A 20,963-nucleotide genomic window follows, 5' to 3' on the forward strand; every position below is an offset into this window, starting at 1 on the left:
TCATTTTGGTCTCTTGTGGACAGTTGTCTCATTGGCAATCATACCACATCTTCTTTTTTATAATTAATTTCTAAACACTTTCATTTTTAAACGTGTTTAAATTCACGTCATGTTTAAATATCATCTGCTTACTGAGAAATGTGTTTAGAAATTAAACACCATCTCAAACACGTTTAGATCTAAACATGTAACACAAGTGTTTAATTTCTAAGAACGAGTTTTACAGTGTACTTTCAACATTTGTAGGACAATATTGTTTGAAATGAAAATATTCGAAAAAGATGTTTGACAACATCATGCAGCATCATATTTAATGAAAAGTTGTGGACTAGTTTTATCTATGGAATTGATATTACACATAAGTTCTTATCTAAATTATTGATTAATTACTGGTTGCTTAACCTCCAGTGGCAAATATGTCATACATGTTCAGGATGATCTTATTTAAGTGTAATGTTCGAATACACCTGGAAACTTACAGGACAAAAATCATATGATAATCATATGATGTATACATGTGGCTTCACAAAAAATAGACCTAAATTGAACAAGGAATAAACTTTTCGGCGGTGTTTCGTTCCTTCTCGCCCTCAGGGTACAATTTAAACTTAATCTAGGATTCAATACCCATTTGGGAAAGAAATCAATCAAACTCCATAGATTAAGTAAAACCCGACAATTTAGTCTTTAATGCAACTTGTTATGAGTTGTGAAAGGCTTTAAACTAGCTGCCCATAACTGTTAGTACTCTCATATCTGTTACGTGTACTTTGTGTCATTTTGTTTTTGGGATGTACAAGTACCCGGCCACGTCCACTCTGTGTTATGTGTTTTTCTATTGCTATTCATCTGATGGGTTAAGCGTTTTTCAACAAATTTATTGACTTCGATCTTATGTTGTACTGGTACCCCACTGTCCCAGGTAAGGGGAGGGTTGGGATCCCGCTAACATGTTTAACTGCGCCATATTCTGTAAAGAGCCTGTAAGTCAGTGGTTGTCGTTTGTTGCTGTGTTACGTATTTGTTTTCGTTCCTTTTTTGAACATTAATTAGTTACTTTTTTTGAAGTAACTAACAATTTTGTAACTCGGAAACATACAAGTGAACTAAAACTAGTTTACATTTGTCATTTCATGGCCTTTTATAGCTTACGATGCGGTATGGGCTTTGCTCATTGTTGAAGGTCGTACAGTGCCCAATAGTTGCTAATGTCGGTGTCATCTGGTCTCTTGTGGAGAGTTGTCTCATTGGCAATCATACCACATTTTTTTTTATTTATATAAAATGGTTCTAAATATCGTACCTATGTTTTCTCTGTGTGGAACAGAGCTATTATATTTGATATTCTTGTTATACGACAGTTAGTTTGTAACGTGATAATTATTAGAATGTAATGTTTGTATAATATGCAGTTGATATTGTCCATGCCTGTCGTGTCATCCTATAGGTTTGACAGATGTAACATTATCTACTTACAACTTATTTGGTTAGGAATGTGAAGCATCTCTCTATCTCCTAATGAAAAGGGAAAGGTAAATTACCCTACACAGAACGTGGGACACTTTTGGATCATTTAAATTTAAATAAAGGACATTAACCTCAATTAAGAATGAAATAAGGATTTAAGTGGTATTTAATCTGCGTATCAATCCACCTCGATCCAGTGTTTGATAAAGTCTTAGTACAATACACTATAATTATAGATAAAAGTAAAGATATATTCTCATGGTATTTTGGCCTACAATTATCTATGTCATCCTTTATATACCTGAGTAATTCAACCTTCTAATGGGATACAGCTTCATGTATCACAGTATACATGTAGTATATTTGATAGATATAGAATATTCCACATGTATAGGTTGACGTTGTAGATTAGACCTCAGCGCGCACCTGTCTGACAATGACTGCCGACTAATCCTGGAATAACCATTAAGGCTGGAATATAAAGTAACAACAAAAATATTACAGATTTGATATTTTGAGGACTTTAATTTGAAATTTGATTATAGATTCAATAAGCTGTAATTTTGGATCAAACTAACAGTGCACTCATCTTTGTGTAGCTTTGATTAACACAACATTTCGTGGACTTTTATTTTAAGGAAAGCATTCTCGATGAAGTGGTATTATTTTTGTGTATTGTAAGTAAAAGCAGGATATTTAATAAGTACTATTTAAGTAAATAGTAAGGTAAAAACTTGAACGGAAATACAGTATTCTATTTCAATACAATTATATATGTAATGAAGTACTAACCGACGAAGTAGATTTGTAACAAATTATTTCATATACTCAGGGACAAAATATGATATTAGAAATGTCTAAACATGGAATTGTTCTTGCAATTGGAATTATGGTAACTTTAATTAATACTTCGGTTTGTGACAAACGATTGAACAGAAAGAAACGATTTATTGAAATGGCCGATGATGTGAGAGGCCCGTACTGTGAGACAAAGCCCGGAGGTCCGTGTTGTCCCGGGAGAGATGACCAATGTACAGTTCCGATATTGGACAGTATTTGTTATTGTGATATGTTTTGTAATATTACTGCCAGTGATTGCTGTCCAGATTTCCAGAGAATTTGTATAGGAGGGAATCCAGAGCCCATAACACGTAAGTGGGATCAATTTTTATTATAATAATTTTATAATTCAAATATTATCATTGCATTATTTTGGTTAATCATTCCATTTTTAGCCCACAAGCACGGCATTTTGTTTTTAAACTTAGTCAGTACATAACATTCACCTCAACCATTGCAATTGAATACAGTTTTCGTAATAAAAATGTCCAATATGTCAACGTTTTTCGTTTATAGGTCATTACAACCTAAAACATGAAATAAACGTAAACATTATCATTTTATATAGTATACTTTGATAGTTAAGTTGACAAACAGTTTGATCTTTTGAACTTAGATAATATTTGTTTGTATTTTCTAATCTATAGTTAAATAAATGAGATAACAGACCTAAGAGTGTTGCGAATGTAATGTCTTAATCTTAAAAACATTTTGGGATTCGGTAGTTTAATTGTAACCCTTTTATTATTGTTTGACTTTAATTTCACCTTTATAATGAATGTCTACAGTATTAATCTGGTATTTAACTTGCTTAATTAGATTTAAAATCGTGTCCACGAATGACCTTTGTTCAAATAATGTAAATATGAATGTCCTCTGACCTAGTCATTGATAAGAATTTATTTGTAATAAAAAGAAGTATAAGAAATTTCTAAATGACTTTATAAAAACAATTGAATACACGAAAATCAAATCGATTCGAATAAAAAACGAAAGTTGACATTATTTTCAACTTAATCTGCTTTAGTTTGTTTATGTTACACCGTGCCTGTTTGTCCTCGTATCTTTTGCATCTATTTTAACCAAACTATTTGGAGGAAGATATCTTACGTAGTACTTTAAAACATATATAAATAGATATAAGAAGACGTAGTATGAGTGCCAATGAGATAACTCTCAATCCAAGTCATAATTTATAAAGAAAAATCATTATAAGTCAAAGTAAGTCTTCTTGAAGTTCCATTTTTCTTGTACACTTGAAATGGGGACGTTGTATATCCGATGTTACGTGTAAAAATAAGCATACAAAAACTGACTAGGCCACTTCTGTATCTGTATCTGTATTGGTACTTGTAGAATCCTGTTTAGGCTTTTATACACGGTGGAGAAGAGCGCCGTTGTTATAGGCGGTGTTCTTGTAGAGCGGTCTTAAATGCCTCTACAGAACCTGCATGCACAACTTTATCTGGTAGTTGGTTCCAGTAAATAGTTGTTTCCACAAAAAATGAATGTTTGTACTGTGGTTTGTTGCTATTTGGTACTTTAAGTCCTCTGGTGTTATTGATAACTTGACGTTCGATGATATTGTCAGTTTCACAGTTTGAATAAGTTTTGGCTTTTATTGTTCGTTTAGGTCTTGCTGGTATGACAAAATTGTCGGCTGGTAGAGCCGGCACCAGACCCTCAACCACCTTGTAAATCAGCACTTTCAGTCGTCGTCGTGTGGCATATTGCAACTAATTTCATCCCCCTCAAAAACACATTCTTAATGGCAGTCTAAACTTCCTGCCTGTCACCTTGGTTAGCAGACGACGTATGACAGTTGATAACAATATTGTATTTAAGCTCCAACGGCATCAATTGGTGATTTGATGATCGCAAATACGCGTCGCCAGTAAATTTAATTTGCGACCATCAAATCACCAACTAATGCCGTCGGAGCTTAAAATGTCAAGATGTTATCTCCTGAGTCCTGGTTATGCATGCATTATGGTGAACTGAACGATGCATGTTTTCTATCCCTTTGTCAGATAACGAAAACAGCAATCATTGAATTTGATAATTCTTGCACTTCGCCAGATAACGAAAACAGCAATTATTGAATGTATACATGTATGGATTCTAGCACTTCGTCAGAAAACGAAAACAGCAATCATTGCATGGATATAGGAAGATTCGGTATGAGTGCCAATGAGACAACTCTCCATCCAAATAACAATTTACAAAAGTCAACCATTATAGGTCAATGTCCGGCCTTCAACACGGAGCCTTGGCTCACACCGAACAACAAGCTATAAAGGGCCCCAAAATTACTAGTGTAAAACCATTCAACATGTACACATGTATGGATTCAAGCACTTCGTCAGATAACAAAAACAGCAATCATTGAATGTAAGGTTTCTGTCATTGGGTCAGATAACGAAAACAGCAATCATTGAATGTACACATGTATGGATTTTAGCACTTCGTCAGATAACGAAAACAGCAATCATTAAATGTAAGGTTTCTGGCACTTCGTCAGATAACGAAAACAGCAATTATTGAATGTAATGTTTCTAGCTCCTGGTCACATAATAAAACAGCAATCATTGAATGTAAGATTTCTAACACTTCGCCAGATAACGAAAACAGTAATCATTGAATTTAATGTTTCTAGCACTTCGTCAGATAACGAAAACAGAAATAATTTAATTTAAGGTTTCTAACACTTCGTCTGATAACGAAAACAGCAATCATTGAATTTAAGGATTCTAGCACTTCTAGCAATGCGCTTTGTGAGAATTTGAATTTGATACTCAGCCCTCAGTTTTTCCCGATAATTTTGAAAATACGAAGATGTGGTATCAACTATCCAACTTTACCATATGACATAGAAGTTGGCCACTAACGTGATGGAATCCGAATTGGACATATTTTCACAGCTTATTCATCTACCCATATTTAAGAAAATGACAAAGGTTTTCATCTTTATTCTTAATAGATGTTTGCTTAATTTTTGTTTTTTTTTCACTAGAAAATGCATCTATTGATATATAATACTGTTTTATGAACATTTAGATATATTTAGCTATGTTGAAAGTCGTGTATAAAATATATAGAAAATAAAATAATTGTCAACTTAAGTCTCTAAGAAAACTATAATATTTTAACTGCTGTTTTTTTGTGTGTTATTTGTTTACTGATACGTCACCAAACACCCTTCAACAATGAACAACACCTTATACCGCATAGTAAGCTATAACAAAAAGGCTTCGAATGACAAATGTAAAACAATTCAAGCTATAGAAAACATATAATGTGTTCAAAGCTGAACTTATGTTTCCCCTTCCTTAATTAAGCAGTAGATAGTTTATACTTATAGTTATATAATTACATACGGGTCTGCTTAAATTTATATTTGCATTCTGCAGAATCATGACACATAAATATCATATGAAATCCTTGATCATTGTGGAAAACAGTGTGGTGTGTCTATTTTTGGTCTATTTATGTCTCGATTACATTAATCCTTCGTCTAGTTTTATTTATGCTGACAATTTTTAGATGAACTTTTCAGAAAAGTGTCACGTGTATGGGTGCTATAATAATCATTTAACTAAGTAGTGAGACCGTTTTGGACCGACAATTAAGTCCAGAATTAGGCACAAGTGTCCACTTTTACAGAATATCGAAGGTGGTAGACTAGGGATGTTGACAAAAAAGGAAGACACTTATAAAAGTGTTATCTTTCAATGAATTTGGGTGTACTTTTCTTAAGGGCTTATAAGAAGTATTATAGTAAGTCAAGTATTTGCGATACATCGCAATTTCCTTATATTTGTTCTGGAATGAGACGAAGATAAGAATATCCGATTGGCATAAGAAAAGATAAGATAAGAATTTTATTAATCTAATCAAGAACCCATAAAGGGCATCATTTTACAACACAATATGATTGGAAAAAGCAAAACAGAAAACGAATACATACTATAACGTTATGGACAGGATCAGAGCCTAACACAACATGTGTTTTATATAACTATTATATTAAATCTTATAACAATAAAATACTAAATTACTTCATATATTTTGTTTACATCCAGATCTCATTTCTAAACCTTTAATATTTGTAATTTCCTAGGCACATGAGAGTTGGTAAATGCTCATTTGTGAACAGCCAGAAATATTTCTTATCATTAGGTAGTTCTTTAAAATTAGTACAAAAAGTGATAACTTTATCAAATAATAATTTCCTCTGTTCATCATATAATGGACAATTTACTGTCAAATGGGTCTCATCTTCAATAGAATTTGATCCATGTGATAAGCAGTTATGACATAGACGTTGAGTTCTCTCTATGTATTTTTTACTATATCTATCTTTCTCAATTTTAAGATCATGAGCACTTATTCTCATTTTACATAAGAATATGTTAAATCTGCTCCAAATTTCTAGCAAGAATACATGTTAATCTAGTGATACAAACATATCGTATTCATTTCAAGTCGTTTTACGATTTTACCTCGATTACCAGATACTGATTTTCTATATAATATAAAAAAAAAAAAAAGAAGATGTGGTATGATTGCCAACGAGACAATTTTCCACAAGATTACCAAATGACACAGAAATTAACCACTATAGGTCACCGTACAGCCTTCAACAATGAGCAAAGCCCATAACGCATAGTCAGCTGTAAGAAGCCCTGAAATGACAATGTAAAACAATATCAAACGACAAAACTAACGACCTAATTTATAGACAAAAAATTAAAGGAAAAAGCGGGATCCTATCCCTCCCCCTAACTTGGGACAGTGGTGTAACAGTACAACATAAGAACGAACTATAAAAAAAACCGTCGTAAAAGGCTTAAATCATCAGATGGATATAAATACAATCAAATGAATACAAGAACAAATGATACACAGAGTGGACGTGGCCGGGGACTTGTATACAACAACAAAAAGACACTAAAAACTCGCAGTTACTGACAGATAGTTCAAAGCCACCAAAAACTAATACACAAAAATCATGCATCTTACACTAAATTATCAATCAGTACACATCCAAAATCAAATGGGTTTAGTGTAAAGACATCCTAAACAGTCAGAGAAAAACATGAGCATTTCGAAAGGTTTTTTTCCGTGTACTTGATATCTGATATTATTCGTGGTATTCGTGTGGTAAAACGTATACGACCAATATGTCATTCCAAACTGTCTCAAATAATGTGTACAAATAATAATTACGTTCTTGGTCTTTTGCTTCTATCGATGGATCAATAAAATTGAGAATGGAAATGGGGAATGTGTCAAAGAGACAACAACCCGACCATAGAGCAGACAACAGCCGAATACCACCAATGGGTCTTCAATGCAGCGAGAAAATAAAAGCAACATTTGTCAGTGTCTACACAGTAAAAGTATGTTGTCTGCTCTATGGTCGGGTTGTTGTCTCTTTGGCACATTCCCAATTTCCATTCTCAATTTTATTTACTGTGATTAACTTTTCAATATAGTATCTGTATTTTGGAAAGTTAAGCATTGGAACAAAAACATTCAGACATTTCCTAGTACCCTTTTAGAAATAAGTTATTCTGAGCAGGAATGTTTGCTACTAATTTTGAACTTTGGCCATTGCACGGACGTAACCTTCAGACAGTATTACCCGCAGGGTAGATTGACTATCTCACAAAAGAAATATCACTTTACAGTATTGTGTTGATGTGCCCTGTCTTTGGCCTGTCTTAACTATTCATCATCTTCACAATAATCTGTTTACGTGATGGGTATTATATTCTCGCAGTATAAACAAATAATAAAGATAGAATTTAGTCGAAAAGTCGGTATATTTCGTACCAGCAGTTCGATTGCGAACTAAACTGAACTAAGTTAATATGCATTAATCTTATTTTAATTCTTCAGTAAATACACGACGATAAAACAATTTGTATACAGATTTATGCATATCAATTCAAGTTCAATATTTATTATGTAAAGTCAACTGGTCAAATTATGATTGATATTATATCATACATTAAAGTTAATAGGAATTTATTATTCAACTAAATCTGTATGATAAATGTAAATCTTTCGATCCACTTACAGTTATAACATATTCGGAAATGGTATTTTAGTAAGATCATATCTCCTCTTTGTAAAACAATGGTCTTATGAAGTCCAATAAAAAGTCTAGTAAAGTTATTTTACTTCGTAATTTTTGTAACTATAACAAAATCAGAAATATTTAGTTGCATATTCGTGTTCCATGGCAACATTATATTCTACCCATTTAAAAATGTCCTGTCCTTTATACTGGTCAATATATCAACCTCAATAAGGATTTTTAGCCTCAAATTGCCTTTGTAAGTCTTGTGTGCATTTTAATTTTAGTTCATTTATATATTTTGAAGTTTAGTGTGACATCCAATTTCACTGAAGTAGTACACAGTTTTATATAGGGACCAGCTGAGGAGCACCTCTTGGTGCTGGATTTCAGTCTCGATGCGTTGAAGACCCATTGGTGGCATTCGGCTGTTTTCTGCTCGTTATTGTCTCTATGATATATTCCCCATTTCCATAGTGAATTTTATTTTTATACAATATTTGCGTCTGGCCGTTGAATGTACGCCAATATGAAAATATATTATCACTTCAAATTAAAAACAGAAGTTGTGCTTTTGTTATTTTTTTTCGAGATGGTGATATATCAGGTAGTTGTAAGCACAAAATAAGATGTGGGTTAGTACAAAAGGTCAATGGGACATCATTCCAACGATAACAAAATTGGAAAATTGCATTTTAACGGACAGCCTACAACTTTCTACAATAGTGAAGTACATTAAATTGTTAACAGTTTGTCTAGCTTCTAATTACCTCATGTCTGAAAGGTTGTGAACAACTGGTTAACAAAGACTGTGAAACATCTATCATTAAACACAAACTTTAATAACTCTGTCTGTTTTTTTTGTGTTTTTTTTGTCATTTTTAATTGTACTGTGATCTGAAATTGTGTTTGATTGCAGGTGGTTGCAGGGTGAATGGTATTGAATATAGAGTGGGTTCCGTCTTCACAAACAATTGTAACCAGTGGTAAGATTTATAGACCCACTGAATGATTTACACCAATATTTGTTTCAAATGATTAAAAAAAGAAGGAGATGTGGTATGATTGTCAATGTAACAACTACCCACCAGAGTCCGAATGATGTTGATTTCACAAACGGCCGTCAACAATGAACACCTATACCGTAAAGTCAGTCCCGATATGACAAAATGTGAAAAACCTAAAAACGAGGCAGGACTAGATTTATGAAAAAATAGTAAACAAAGAACAAAAATGACAGACACCAACCATAACAACCACTGATTAAAGACGTGGTACAGACGTGTTACAGACGCAAATAGAGTGTGTCGATGTTAAAATGTATCACAACATAAGGACCAACTTAAAATAATTTGGAAACGTCTTGACTCAGCATAAAGCTCAAAAACAAGTAAAATAAAGAAAAAGATACAACAAATTAAACTTAGGGTCTATTATAAAACAGTTTGTTAAGGGTATATATAAAAATAATAACAATCTTATTTGTACATATGAATTCCTGGATGGCAGATATTTTTTAAGGCATACGCCATATTTGTTTTCGCAAGATGTTGAAAAATAGACCTAAAACAGTAATAAATCAAGAATTTTTTCTTGATTTATATGGTCTTTTTGAACTTTGCATGATAACAACGAGATAAACTACTACATATTGTTACTGTTTTATACGTGTTACATATATGCATTTTTTTCGATAAACGTTTAAATCTGTTAATAAATAGCGTCTTCTTCACATAAAACATTACCATATCATTTAAAATAAACTCCCTGACATATCATCAAAGTAAATTTAGTCATGTCATCGACCAGGTGTCATTGGTTAGTTAAGGGTGATCATTTTAATATATTCTCCTTCTTATTTGAAATTTAATCTATATTAGATTTAATAACGTGGAAATGTCAGTCTTGTTTTTTAAATGACACCGAAATGTGTCAAAAAGTTTTCGTATGTATCTAATCGTGAATTTTACAACATTTTCAACAATTTAATAATGCAGCTGATTTATTTGTTTGATAAAGTCTGCAATATTTGTATAAATGATATAAATTGGTTACAGTACATGCCGCCGGAACCCCTCCAATCCAAACCAAGCTGAACTGAGATGTACTGACGAAGTATGTTTGGTACAACCAGACATGATACAGCTAGTCAACAATGCAAACTATGGGTAGATACAAGTGTTTTATTTTTGTTTGTATCATGTAGCATAGTAAATGGCACAAGTGTCTTTATATAATGAGAGTCGGGGGTGTAAAACATATAATACGGAACCTATATTTGGTGTTACACCATTATCCTTCACTGGTTTGATATTGCTCCTCAACAGTATGATATTATTATCGCTGTGCCTTGGTAGTTGAAATAATGACTGAACATGAACTCTTATTAACCACGATTGAAAAAAATAATATTTTAGTTTTATCTCTTTTTAGCTCACCTGGCCTAAAAGGCCATGTGAGCTTTTCTCATCACTTGGCGTCCGTCGTCGTCGTCGTCGACGTCGTCGTCGTCGTCGTCGTCTGTCGTCGTTAACAATTTTTCAAACATCTTCTCCTCTGAAACTACTGAATGGATTTGAATGAAACTTAACATGATTGTTCCTTAGTATATCCTGCACAAAATGTGCGCTTCGATTTTTGATCCGTCAAAAAACATGGCCGCCGTTACTTAAAATAGAACATAGGGGTCAAATGCAGTTTTTGGCTTATATCTCAAAAACGAAAGCATTTAGAGCAAATCTGACAGGAGTAAAAATGTTCATTAGGTCAAGATCTATCAGCCCTGAAATTTTCAGATGAATCAAACAAACCATTGTTGGGTTGCTGCCACTTAATTGGTAATTTTAAGGAAATTTTGCAGTTTTTGGTCATTATCTTGAATATTATTATAGATAAAGATAAACTGTAAACAGCAAAAATGATCAGCAAAGTAAGATCTACAAATAAGTTAATATGACCAAAATTGTCAATTGACCCCTTAAGGGGTTATTGTCCTTTAATGACAATTTTTCACAATTTGTTCATCATATTTGCTAACTTTAAAAAATCTTCTCCTCTGAAACTACTGAATGGATTTGGTTAAAACTTAGCATGATTGTTCCTTAGATTATCCTGCACAAAGTGTGTGCTTTGATTTTTGATCCGTCAAAAAACATGGCCGCCGTTACTTAAAATAGAACATAGGGGTCAAATGCAGTTTTTGGCTTATATCTCAAAAACGAAAGCATTTAGAGCAAATCTGACATGGAGTAAAAATGTTCATTAGGTCAAGATCTATCAGCCCTGAAATTTTCAGATGAATCAAACAAACCATTGTTGGGTTGCTGCCACTTAATTGGTAATTTTAAGGAAATTTTGCAGTTTTTGGTCATTATCTTGAATATTATTATAGATAAAGATAAACTGTAAACAGCAAAAATGATCAGCAAAGTAAGATCTACAAATAAGTTAATATGACCAAAATTGTCAATTGACCCCTTAAGGGGTTATTGTCCTTTAATGACAATTTTTCACAATTTGTTCATCATATTTGCTAACTTTAAAAAATCTTCTCCTCTGAAACTACTGAATGGATTTGGTTAAAACTTAGCATGATTGTTCCTTAGATTATCCTGCACAAAGTGTGTGCTTTGATTTTTGATCCGTCAAAAAACATGGCCGCCGTTACTTAAAATAGAACATAGGGGTCAAATGCAGTTTTTGGCTTATATCTCAAAAACGAAAGCATTTAGAGCAAATCTGACATAGAGTAAAAATGTTCATTAGGTCAAGATCTATCAGCCCTGAAATTTTCAGATGAATCAAACAAACCATTGTTGGGTTGCTGCCACTTAATTGGTAATTTTAAGGAAATTTTGCAGTTTTTGGTCATTATCTTGAATATTATTATAGATAAAGATAAACTGTAAACAGCAAAAAGATCAGCAAAGTAAGATCTACAAATAAGTTAATATGACCAAAATTGTCAATTGACCCCTTAAGGGGTTATTGTCCTTTAATGACAATTTTTCACAATTTGTTCATCATATTTGCTAACTTTAAAAATTCTTCTCCTCTGAAACTACTGAATGGATTTGGTTAAAACTTAGCATGGTTGTTCCTTAGATTATCCTGCACAAAGTGTGTGCTTTGATTTTTGATCCGTCAAAAAACATGGCCGCCGTTACTTAAAATAGAACATAGGGGTCAAATGCAGTTTTTGGCTTATATCTCAAAAACGAAAGCATTAAGAGCAAATCTGACATGGAGTAAAAATGTTCATTAGGTCAATATATCAGCCCTGAAATTTTCAGATGAATCAAACATCCAATTGTTGGGTTGCTGCCACTTAATTGGTAATTTTAAGGAAATTTTGCAGTTTTTTGTCATTATCTTGAATATTATTATAGATAAAGATAAACTGTAAACAGCAAATATGATGAGCAAAGTAAGATCTACAAATAAGTCAATTTGACCAAAATTGTCAATTGACCTCTTTAGGAGTTATTGCCCATTAAAGACTTTTTTCACAATTTGTTCATCATGTTGACTTACTTTAAAAAATCTTCTCTTATGAAACTGCTGTATCAATTTCAGCCAAACTTAGGCTAAATGAGTTTCAGAGTTTCAGAGTATCTAGTATAAATTTTATATTTCATTTCCTTGTATTTCAAGAAACATAGCTCCTATGGCTAAAATAGAACATAGGAGAAAATGATTTTTTTTTGCTTTTGAAGAAAATAGGACGATTCAAAGAACATTTAAATAAATTGAAAAGCAAAAATAATCATTGATGAGAGATTAAACCAAAAAAATTCAGGTGAGCGATTCAGGCTCTTGAGAGCCTCTTGTTTTATAATATTATTAGCATGTTTTGTACTTCTGTAATATAAACCATTCCACTTAAGGTAACAAGCCTTGTCAGTATGAACATACGCAATGTAATGATAGATATGTTTTAAGAATAAAACTACTCCAAAAAACCAATGAGTTTTTCGACCAATCAATTGACAATTTTATCTCTCTTCATAAGTCTGCATTATTATCATTATCGTTATTAGTATTATGCTTATAAGCTAATCCTTGAAGTAATCTTACCATTCGAAGAACAGTTTCAGATGTCGTAAAAATATCGTTCGAACGTAGTCTTCAAAAAACAACTTACGTTTGTAAAGTGAGACTACAATTTGCTCATAGTTACGTGTTTTAACGACGATGTTTAAAAAGTTTTTTTATATTTTTTTCTCTCATAAAATCGTAAAGCACTTGGTCCGAGACCACAATTATTTCGTAGTGCATTTCTTTTAGAACATAAATGAAAATAAAAAAAATCCCACCTGCGCTTTCTCAAAGAAACTTTTACAGTGTGTTGTACTACTTTTTGGACAAATTATATCAAAATTATAGAAAACTTCATCGGCTCTAACTCAAAATATGGACAATTTGATGTTAAGGGCGTCTTGAAATCTTTTGACAGCTTCCGAAGTGCTAATTTTTAACCTTTTTCAGCTGGACCAAATCACTACTTTCCTTTAAAATTTTGGACCCAAATTTTTTTACAGTGTAATTTCACCCCCCTACTTGCAATTTGAGGCATTAAACATGGAGAAATAAATTTGGAAGGGGTATAAAAATTAATGGCAAGTGACCAACTGTCAACACTAGGGACTATATCGGACCACTTACAGACCGAAAATTATTTTTCAATCGGTATGTTTTTAACATAACTCATTAACTTAACTAGTTTTGATATGTATTTTAAGACTGTCTTACTTTTAGATGGAAAGCTGCGAATTATTCGTTTTTCTGGGGAAAGACTTTGAATGATGGTATAAAATACAGATTGGGAACCATGCCACCTAGTGACCAAGTTCTCAACATGAACCCTATTATAATGGACAGTGTTGATCAACCTCCAGAATCCTTTGATTCTCGTCAAAAATGGCCTAATTATATACATCCGGTGAGAGATCAAGGCGACTGTGCTGCATCGTGGGCGTTTTCTACAGCCGGTAAATAATAGCATCTATAATTAATTCTTTTCTTTTTAATGGGGATGCAAGTTTTGTATTGTAGCTTACTTGTCAAAGGCTTGTGTTATGCTCCAGTTTCATTGGCGCTCACCAGATAATTTCTTCGTACTTTAATACATCCCATCTTTGAATGGAATATTGAATGAATGATTGATTATTGGCCCTACTTCTTGTCTAGTATGCAAAACAAAACAAAACAAAGCAAAGTTCACAAGATCTAATCCCTTTTGCTAGTTTTTGGTATCTTGAAGCATACTATATATGCTAATTAAGCTGTTATTCATTTGAACTTGATATGTACAGCTACTGTACCTTTCTTTTTGAAATAACTTGCTCATAAAAGATTCTCGCTGTTTTCATTCAACATAAAACATAGATGTAGTGATATAAATGTAGATCCTAAACCTTTTGACATTTAACCTTACATTTTAGTCTATTTGTTATTTCCTGTTCTATTCAATCAGACAAAATAATGAGTATGACTGATCGTCTGCTGACAATGTAATTGTAATTGACCAATTGAAACAAGCCCCCGATTTCCTGATTCCGGTTTCTAACTATGCATGATTGAAAGTTGAGAATACGGATAAGCAAATTGAATATGAAAGCACTTACTGAAAACAATTTTTGTGTTAATCTTATGTCATTCATATATTGGTAGCTTTTGAATCTAATTACCTTTAAAATTTATTTTACCCTTATATGGTAAAATGTTTGCTTGATACCTATTCTAGCTGTTGCATCTGATCGTCTGGCAATTGAATCAGAAGGAGTCTTGCCAGAAGAGTTATCTCCACAGCATCTCATTTCCTGTAATGTAAAAGGACAACTTGGATGCGAAGGTGGCTACCTCGACAAAGCTTGGTGGTTTTTACGGAAGAATGGGTATGTATGCCAGTGTGGTTAAATCTCCAAAAAGTAAGTTTTGTTTTTAAATAGTTACAATATTATGTTTTTTAATTGCACATCCTTCTGTGCATGAGAGTTACCGTATTGTATTAATGTTACAAACTTTTATCAGACAGTCAAAACAGGTACAAAGTCAAGTTTTTTGTTTAGCACCCATGATTTACTGTTTTATCTATCATAACTACATATTAATCTAATTTATGTGCATTAGCCATGAGGAGGACTATCATATGGTAATTCTTTTTGAGTATTAGTTTATGCTTGTGTAGTAAAGTATTCATGTGTTCATATTTCTGTGTCCTTTAACCACCTGCCCTTGGTGACTCCTGCATATGAACAACTATTTGTTCATATGCATCAGCCACGATGCGACTTCTAGTGCGTGGTCAATAAACACTAAACACACTGGTTTACGTGAGTGCATGTATAATCAACTCAATTTATATTTCATGTTTTTTTTCAGTTGTATTTCTATTTTTTATTTTCTTGTGTATTGTCTTTTGCAATTGTTTGATATAAAAAGTCAATGTACTGACTATGCTTATATTGAGTCCTCTATTGGAAATAAAAGTTATCTATATCAAACTTATAGAAAAACAAAGGATATGGGGGTATCTATCCATGACACAAAATCAGTACATACACAACAAAAAACGCAACGGGACAGTGCTTTTCTAAGCTTCTTTGTGCTTTCCTCTGGTGTTTTTTTGCAATTCGTCAAGTTCAGCAACACCGGTCATGCCTTTATTGTATTGTTTATTTTTTGCTGTCTGTTTAAGTCTTAATTAATGCTATTTTTTAGAATAGTAACTGATAGTTGTTATCCATACGAAAGCGGATCAACAAATAATGCTGGCTTTTGTAAAATGAGAAAGAGTAAAAACTATAGAAACGTTACCTGTCCAAATTCTGGAGAAGAATTACTGGAAAAGATATTACACTCAACACCGCCATATAGAATTAGAAGTAACGTAAGTAATATAGTTATTACACTCCACACCGCCATATAGAATTAGAAGTAATGTAAGTAATATAGTTATTACACTCCACACCGCCATATAGAATTAGAAGTAATGTAAGTAATATAGTTATTACACTCCACACCGCCATATAGAATCAGAAGTAATGTAAGTAATATAGTTATTTAGTGTTTTGTGCACTGTTGTTTGTCTTTTTTTTACGTGTTTACTTTGAGACATGATGTATGTTTTACTTCGACTAGTGATATTTTATTTCCCGAATTGTATCTCGCTTTTCAACATGGTATATGAATTCAGTAATTGGAGTTTAATTACCACTAAATGTAAATGTCGAAGTATTTCAGTCGCTATTATGCTCTATTGCGCTCTTTCGAATAAAATATTGAATTTAATTGAACTGATTTATGCCTACCACATGTACCACGAAGCGATAAATTTTTAATAAAGTGTCGCAAATGTGTTCAATTTTCAAGTTAGGAATACTTTCCATGTGAATGCTTTTGTTGCATTAATGACCAAAAAAAATAATGATAATATTGTTATCTCATCTATAAATTAATGAATTAATAGTTTTCGTTAAAGGTTAATTTTGTTAGATACGTATAGTACTTTTAGACCGTATGAAAAGTTCAACATGGTGAAGTTGCTTATGTAGAAATAATAAATTAGATATCAGACGGTAACACAGAGTTCATTTGTCAATTTTAGGAAAGAGAAATTATGATGGAGATTATGAAAAATGGACCAGTACAAGGTCGGTATAATTAATACTTAACTGAATTATAACTATCTGATAGCATTGCAAATTAATATCATGACAGTCACTATGCTAAATATGTAAGTGAGAAAAAATACATTCTGGTGGCATTCGGCTGTGGACTGCTCTTTGGTCGGGTTGTTGTATTTTTGACATATTCCCCATTTCCATTCTCAATTTTATGAGGTATGTGGTTCGGACTTTACGGTAAATATATGCACAACAAATTGTCGAATGGAGGAGGGAATACCAAGTTATTCACTGTATATGAAGCAAGCACTTGATCTTTACTTATGAACATATGATTCCTCTACAGAGGGAAGAGGGGTTCAAGTTAACTTAGAATAGATAATATATTCCTTAACTTTGATTGATATAGACGGAATACACGTCGGTAGGACACCTTTTACAAATGGTCCACAACAGAAAATCAACAATACCAAAATTAATGTCCTACATTTGAACATCTTTGCCAAACATCACTGGAGTTCATAAAAATAACCAATCAAAGCATACTTGAGAATCTACAAATACAACCTTTTTGTGTATTAAGAAGAAAACAAATAATACGTTTTTACGAATAACCTTGACGGTTATTTTATATTATCAAAACATATCTGTTACAGCCATTCTGAAAGTAAAAGAGGATTTCTTTATGTATAAGAGCGGTGTATATAGTTACAGTAGAATTCAGCCTGACAACATGGCGGACGATGACAAAGGTTACCATTCTATAAGGATAATTGGGTATGTTGACATAGGAGATATTTTAAAATATCTACTAGATCTCAGTTTTGAATTGTATCTGTCTTCCTTTAAAAAAGTTGTTGTTTTCTTTTTCGTTCAATGATTAATGGTTGTTTTTTTAAAATCAAGTCTCAATGAAATATGCCTCGGAGTCAAAGTTACATGATACGCTGTTTGTTTATAATCAAAGGTTGATTTTTATGATTAAAGTGTCTTGTTAGTCTTATCTAATTATAATTCGCCAAGTTGGTTTTAGCTCTGCTGTCTTCAAACACATTGAAAAAAAATATGAACAGAATAGGTTTTATGTATACTTGTTCATAGATATAAGAAAATGTTCATACTCATTCTTTTCTTTTTAAATTGTAGCTGGGGTGTTGAGCGACAGGCCAGTGGCGTAGAGTTAAAGTACTGGGTAAGATTGTCGCTGTAAAATGATACAAACTTGGGTGTTTCGAAAGACACTGTTAAATTAGTATACTCAGGTTTGATAAGAACGACACTGTTAAATTAGTATACTGAGGTTTGAAAAGAACGTGACATTTAATGTCGGCAAAGCCTGGTCGGGTCGATACTTTAAAAATCACACAGAGATAGGTCTTATTGCGGACTTTTACATTACAAACTGCTATAACAAATACATTCTGCTCATTGTCTTGGTTTAGTATAAACCAAGGGTTATTTTCATTTGAAATGTTCATGCTCTTGCCCTGAGGCGGATGATATAAAAATGCAAGCCAAAATTCAATAGTCTAAAACCGGTAAAAAACACAGAAAAACTCAAGACAACAACTAAAAGACAAACAACACCTACAATATTTACACTTATACATAGAACAATCAATAAACAAACACCCATGTCATGGATCTAAAATAAAAACCCCACGTTAAAAAGTGCAAAATGGTGAATTTTTAAGAATGGAATTGATTGATTCATTATTGTTTGCTTAACGTCCAGTGGCAAACGAGGATGAAATGAGGTGCCGACTGTAAACATTAATAGCACTGACTTTAGCTGTGACACATTTTTAATTTGATATCGTTGTCATTTGAGAAAGAGTAAAAAAAAACTTATTATAAATTTAAAGACAAAGAGATAGAAATTACTGTAGTCCCTGAGTAATTGTGATTTGTAGTTCTTCATTACTTCAATTCCACTGCCAACAATAAACGAAAAATAAATACATATGCCTTTTTTATTACAGCTTTGCTTTAATCAAAATCAGAAATATTAATTAGCTTTCTACCTTAAATCGCCTGCAAAACGAGAAAAAAACTGTACTTTCGGAGAAAACTAAATATGTTTACTTGTTACTGTTCTAGCTATATATTTATAATTATACAGTGTATTGTTTGCTTCTGTGAATACAGTATTATTTAATATATCGTGTATTTATTCATCCTTATATATCCACCGTTCTATTATTTGTGTTGCCCTGATTTGCATGCTAATTTGTGCCTTCTGCTTACCAATGTAAATTTATGCGCATGCTTCGTAGACCAAACCGGATGTTTTACAACCAGAAGATACAATGGCGGCAAATGAAAGGTAATGTATTCATTATTCCTACCTTTTAATTATATGATAGCTAGATACTTTTTATCGCTTATTTTTGTTCTCAAGACAACTATAAAGTATTTATTTTGCATGTTATAATAACTTTTCCCTCATAGCTTTTTACTCTATCTCTTATATACTATTTATTTACTTATATCAAGCAATATCCATCAGTTTAACCCGACGTATGATGATAAAATATATATAGTATCCTGTACGTTACTTTGCATTTTACAGCTTTGCTTGAACTCCTGGGGAATGCAGTGGGGTGAAGATGGCTCCTTTAGGATTAGGAGAAATGTGAATGAAAGCAATATAGAGGCTGTGATATTAGCTGCTGACATAACCGTGCGGCTTGTTAATACTGAACATCCGGGCATTCTAAGGAGAGATGGGTTGTATAATGTATATAATAGAGAAAGAGGAAAGAAAAGACGAACAACCCCTAAACCCCTAGTCTAATTAGGGAACATTGCATAATGGCATGCTGTTCATGGAAAACAATAATGTGCTTAAACTTAATGCTTCAGCATTTAATAATTTTTCCACATCAAATTATCAATGTAATCATAAATATATTTTTCTAAAATGCTTATCCTCTATATTAACCTTTTATAATATCAAAAACCCTGCCGTTTCAGCTAGGAGTAAATTCGTGGGGAACGTCATGGGGTGAAGGTGGATACGTGAAGATAGGACGAGGTATTGATGAATGTAAGGTCGAATCGTGTATTGTATCATCCTGGGGAAGTGTATCATCAGCGATGATGACAGAATATATAGAGACAATACAGAGAAATAGAGATCCGTAAGAACACTGGCATTTTCATAGAGACATTACAGAGAGATCAAGGACCTTAACAACGTTGATACGCTGATTGAATAAAATTGACTTCATGCAGAATGATAAAATATTTTTATAGATATTTTGTTTTGTTTTATCTTTTATATATACATTCAATCAAATCAAAGTATAAACAATAAACGAGGAGTATACGTCTAAAGGACATCATTCAATTGACGACGACACAAAGACAGACACACATAAACAAAGGACATTTCATGTCTTTACTTAATTTTTCGGCCTGTGTCTTTTCTGACTTTAGATAGGTATGTGTGACCTTCGTCGTTGCTGAATTTGAATAATTATTTATAACATGTGACGGTTTATCTATTTTTTCTAATATCACCCAATCCCAATACACAGAGCAATGATAACATAAGATGGGTGCATAGAAATACAAAAAGTTTTTAAGTCATTATAATAATGAAAAAAAAACTGAGCTCCATTACATTGGTAGTGAAGAAGAAAAAAAGTACACGTAAAATAATACCAATTTATATCGTGTCACACAATGCTCGAATTCACTGAAAGCAATATCAAATAGATGGAAAAAGATGTGGTCTGAGTACGAATGAGACAACACCCCATCCAAATTAGGTCAAAGTACGGCCTTTAACACGGAGCATTGGCTCACACGGAACAGCAAGCTATAAAGGGTCCAAACAATCAATGATAATAAAACTGGATCGTAATCAGACAATGATCAACATAAGGGAGTTTGACGGACCGTTTAAAGTCATAATAAATGAATCTTTATTTTATTTG

General features: G+C 32.6%; 1 protein-coding gene across 2 annotated transcripts; it reads left to right on the top strand.

Annotated features, from left to right (window-relative positions):
• The first annotated feature begins 1,662 nt into the window (after positions 1-1,662).
• LOC143059227 (tubulointerstitial nephritis antigen-like) lies at positions 1,663-20,278 on the top strand. Of its 2 annotated transcripts, none has more exons than XM_076232709.1 (10): positions 1,663-2,618; positions 9,312-9,378; positions 10,450-10,560; positions 14,150-14,382; positions 15,138-15,288; positions 16,115-16,283; positions 17,001-17,046; positions 17,676-17,796; positions 18,166-18,211; positions 19,592-19,989. In XM_076232709.1, the coding sequence occupies exons 1-10, from the start codon at positions 2,309-2,311 to the stop codon at positions 19,814-19,816; spliced, it is 1,479 nt and encodes a 492-aa protein (XP_076088824.1). In that variant the 5' UTR covers positions 1,663-2,308; the 3' UTR covers positions 19,817-19,989. The 2 variants fall into 2 exon arrangements, with proteins under 2 accessions (XP_076088824.1, XP_076088832.1); XM_076232717.1 differs by lacking the exon at positions 19,592-19,989 and adding an exon at positions 19,996-20,278 and having other exon boundaries at positions 1,683-2,618.
• The last annotated feature ends 685 nt before the right edge of the window (positions 20,279-20,963 follow it).

This window comes from Mytilus galloprovincialis, chromosome 1, assembly GCF_965363235.1.
Source record: "Mytilus galloprovincialis chromosome 1, xbMytGall1.hap1.1, whole genome shotgun sequence".
Lineage (NCBI taxonomy): Eukaryota > Metazoa > Mollusca > Bivalvia > Mytilida > Mytilidae > Mytilus > Mytilus galloprovincialis.

Coding starts and splice junctions, on each gene's coding strand:
- LOC143059227 (XM_076232709.1), top strand. CDS start 2,309: ATGATATTAGAAATGTCTAAACATGGAATTGTTCTTGCAATTGGAATT. Junction 9,379..10,449: donor ACAAACAATTGTAACCAGTG/GTAAGATTTATA, acceptor AATTGGTTACAG/TACATGCCGCCGGAACCCCT. Junction 15,289..16,114: donor TGGTTTTTACGGAAGAATGG/GTATGTATGCCA, acceptor GCTATTTTTTAG/AATAGTAACTGATAGTTGTT.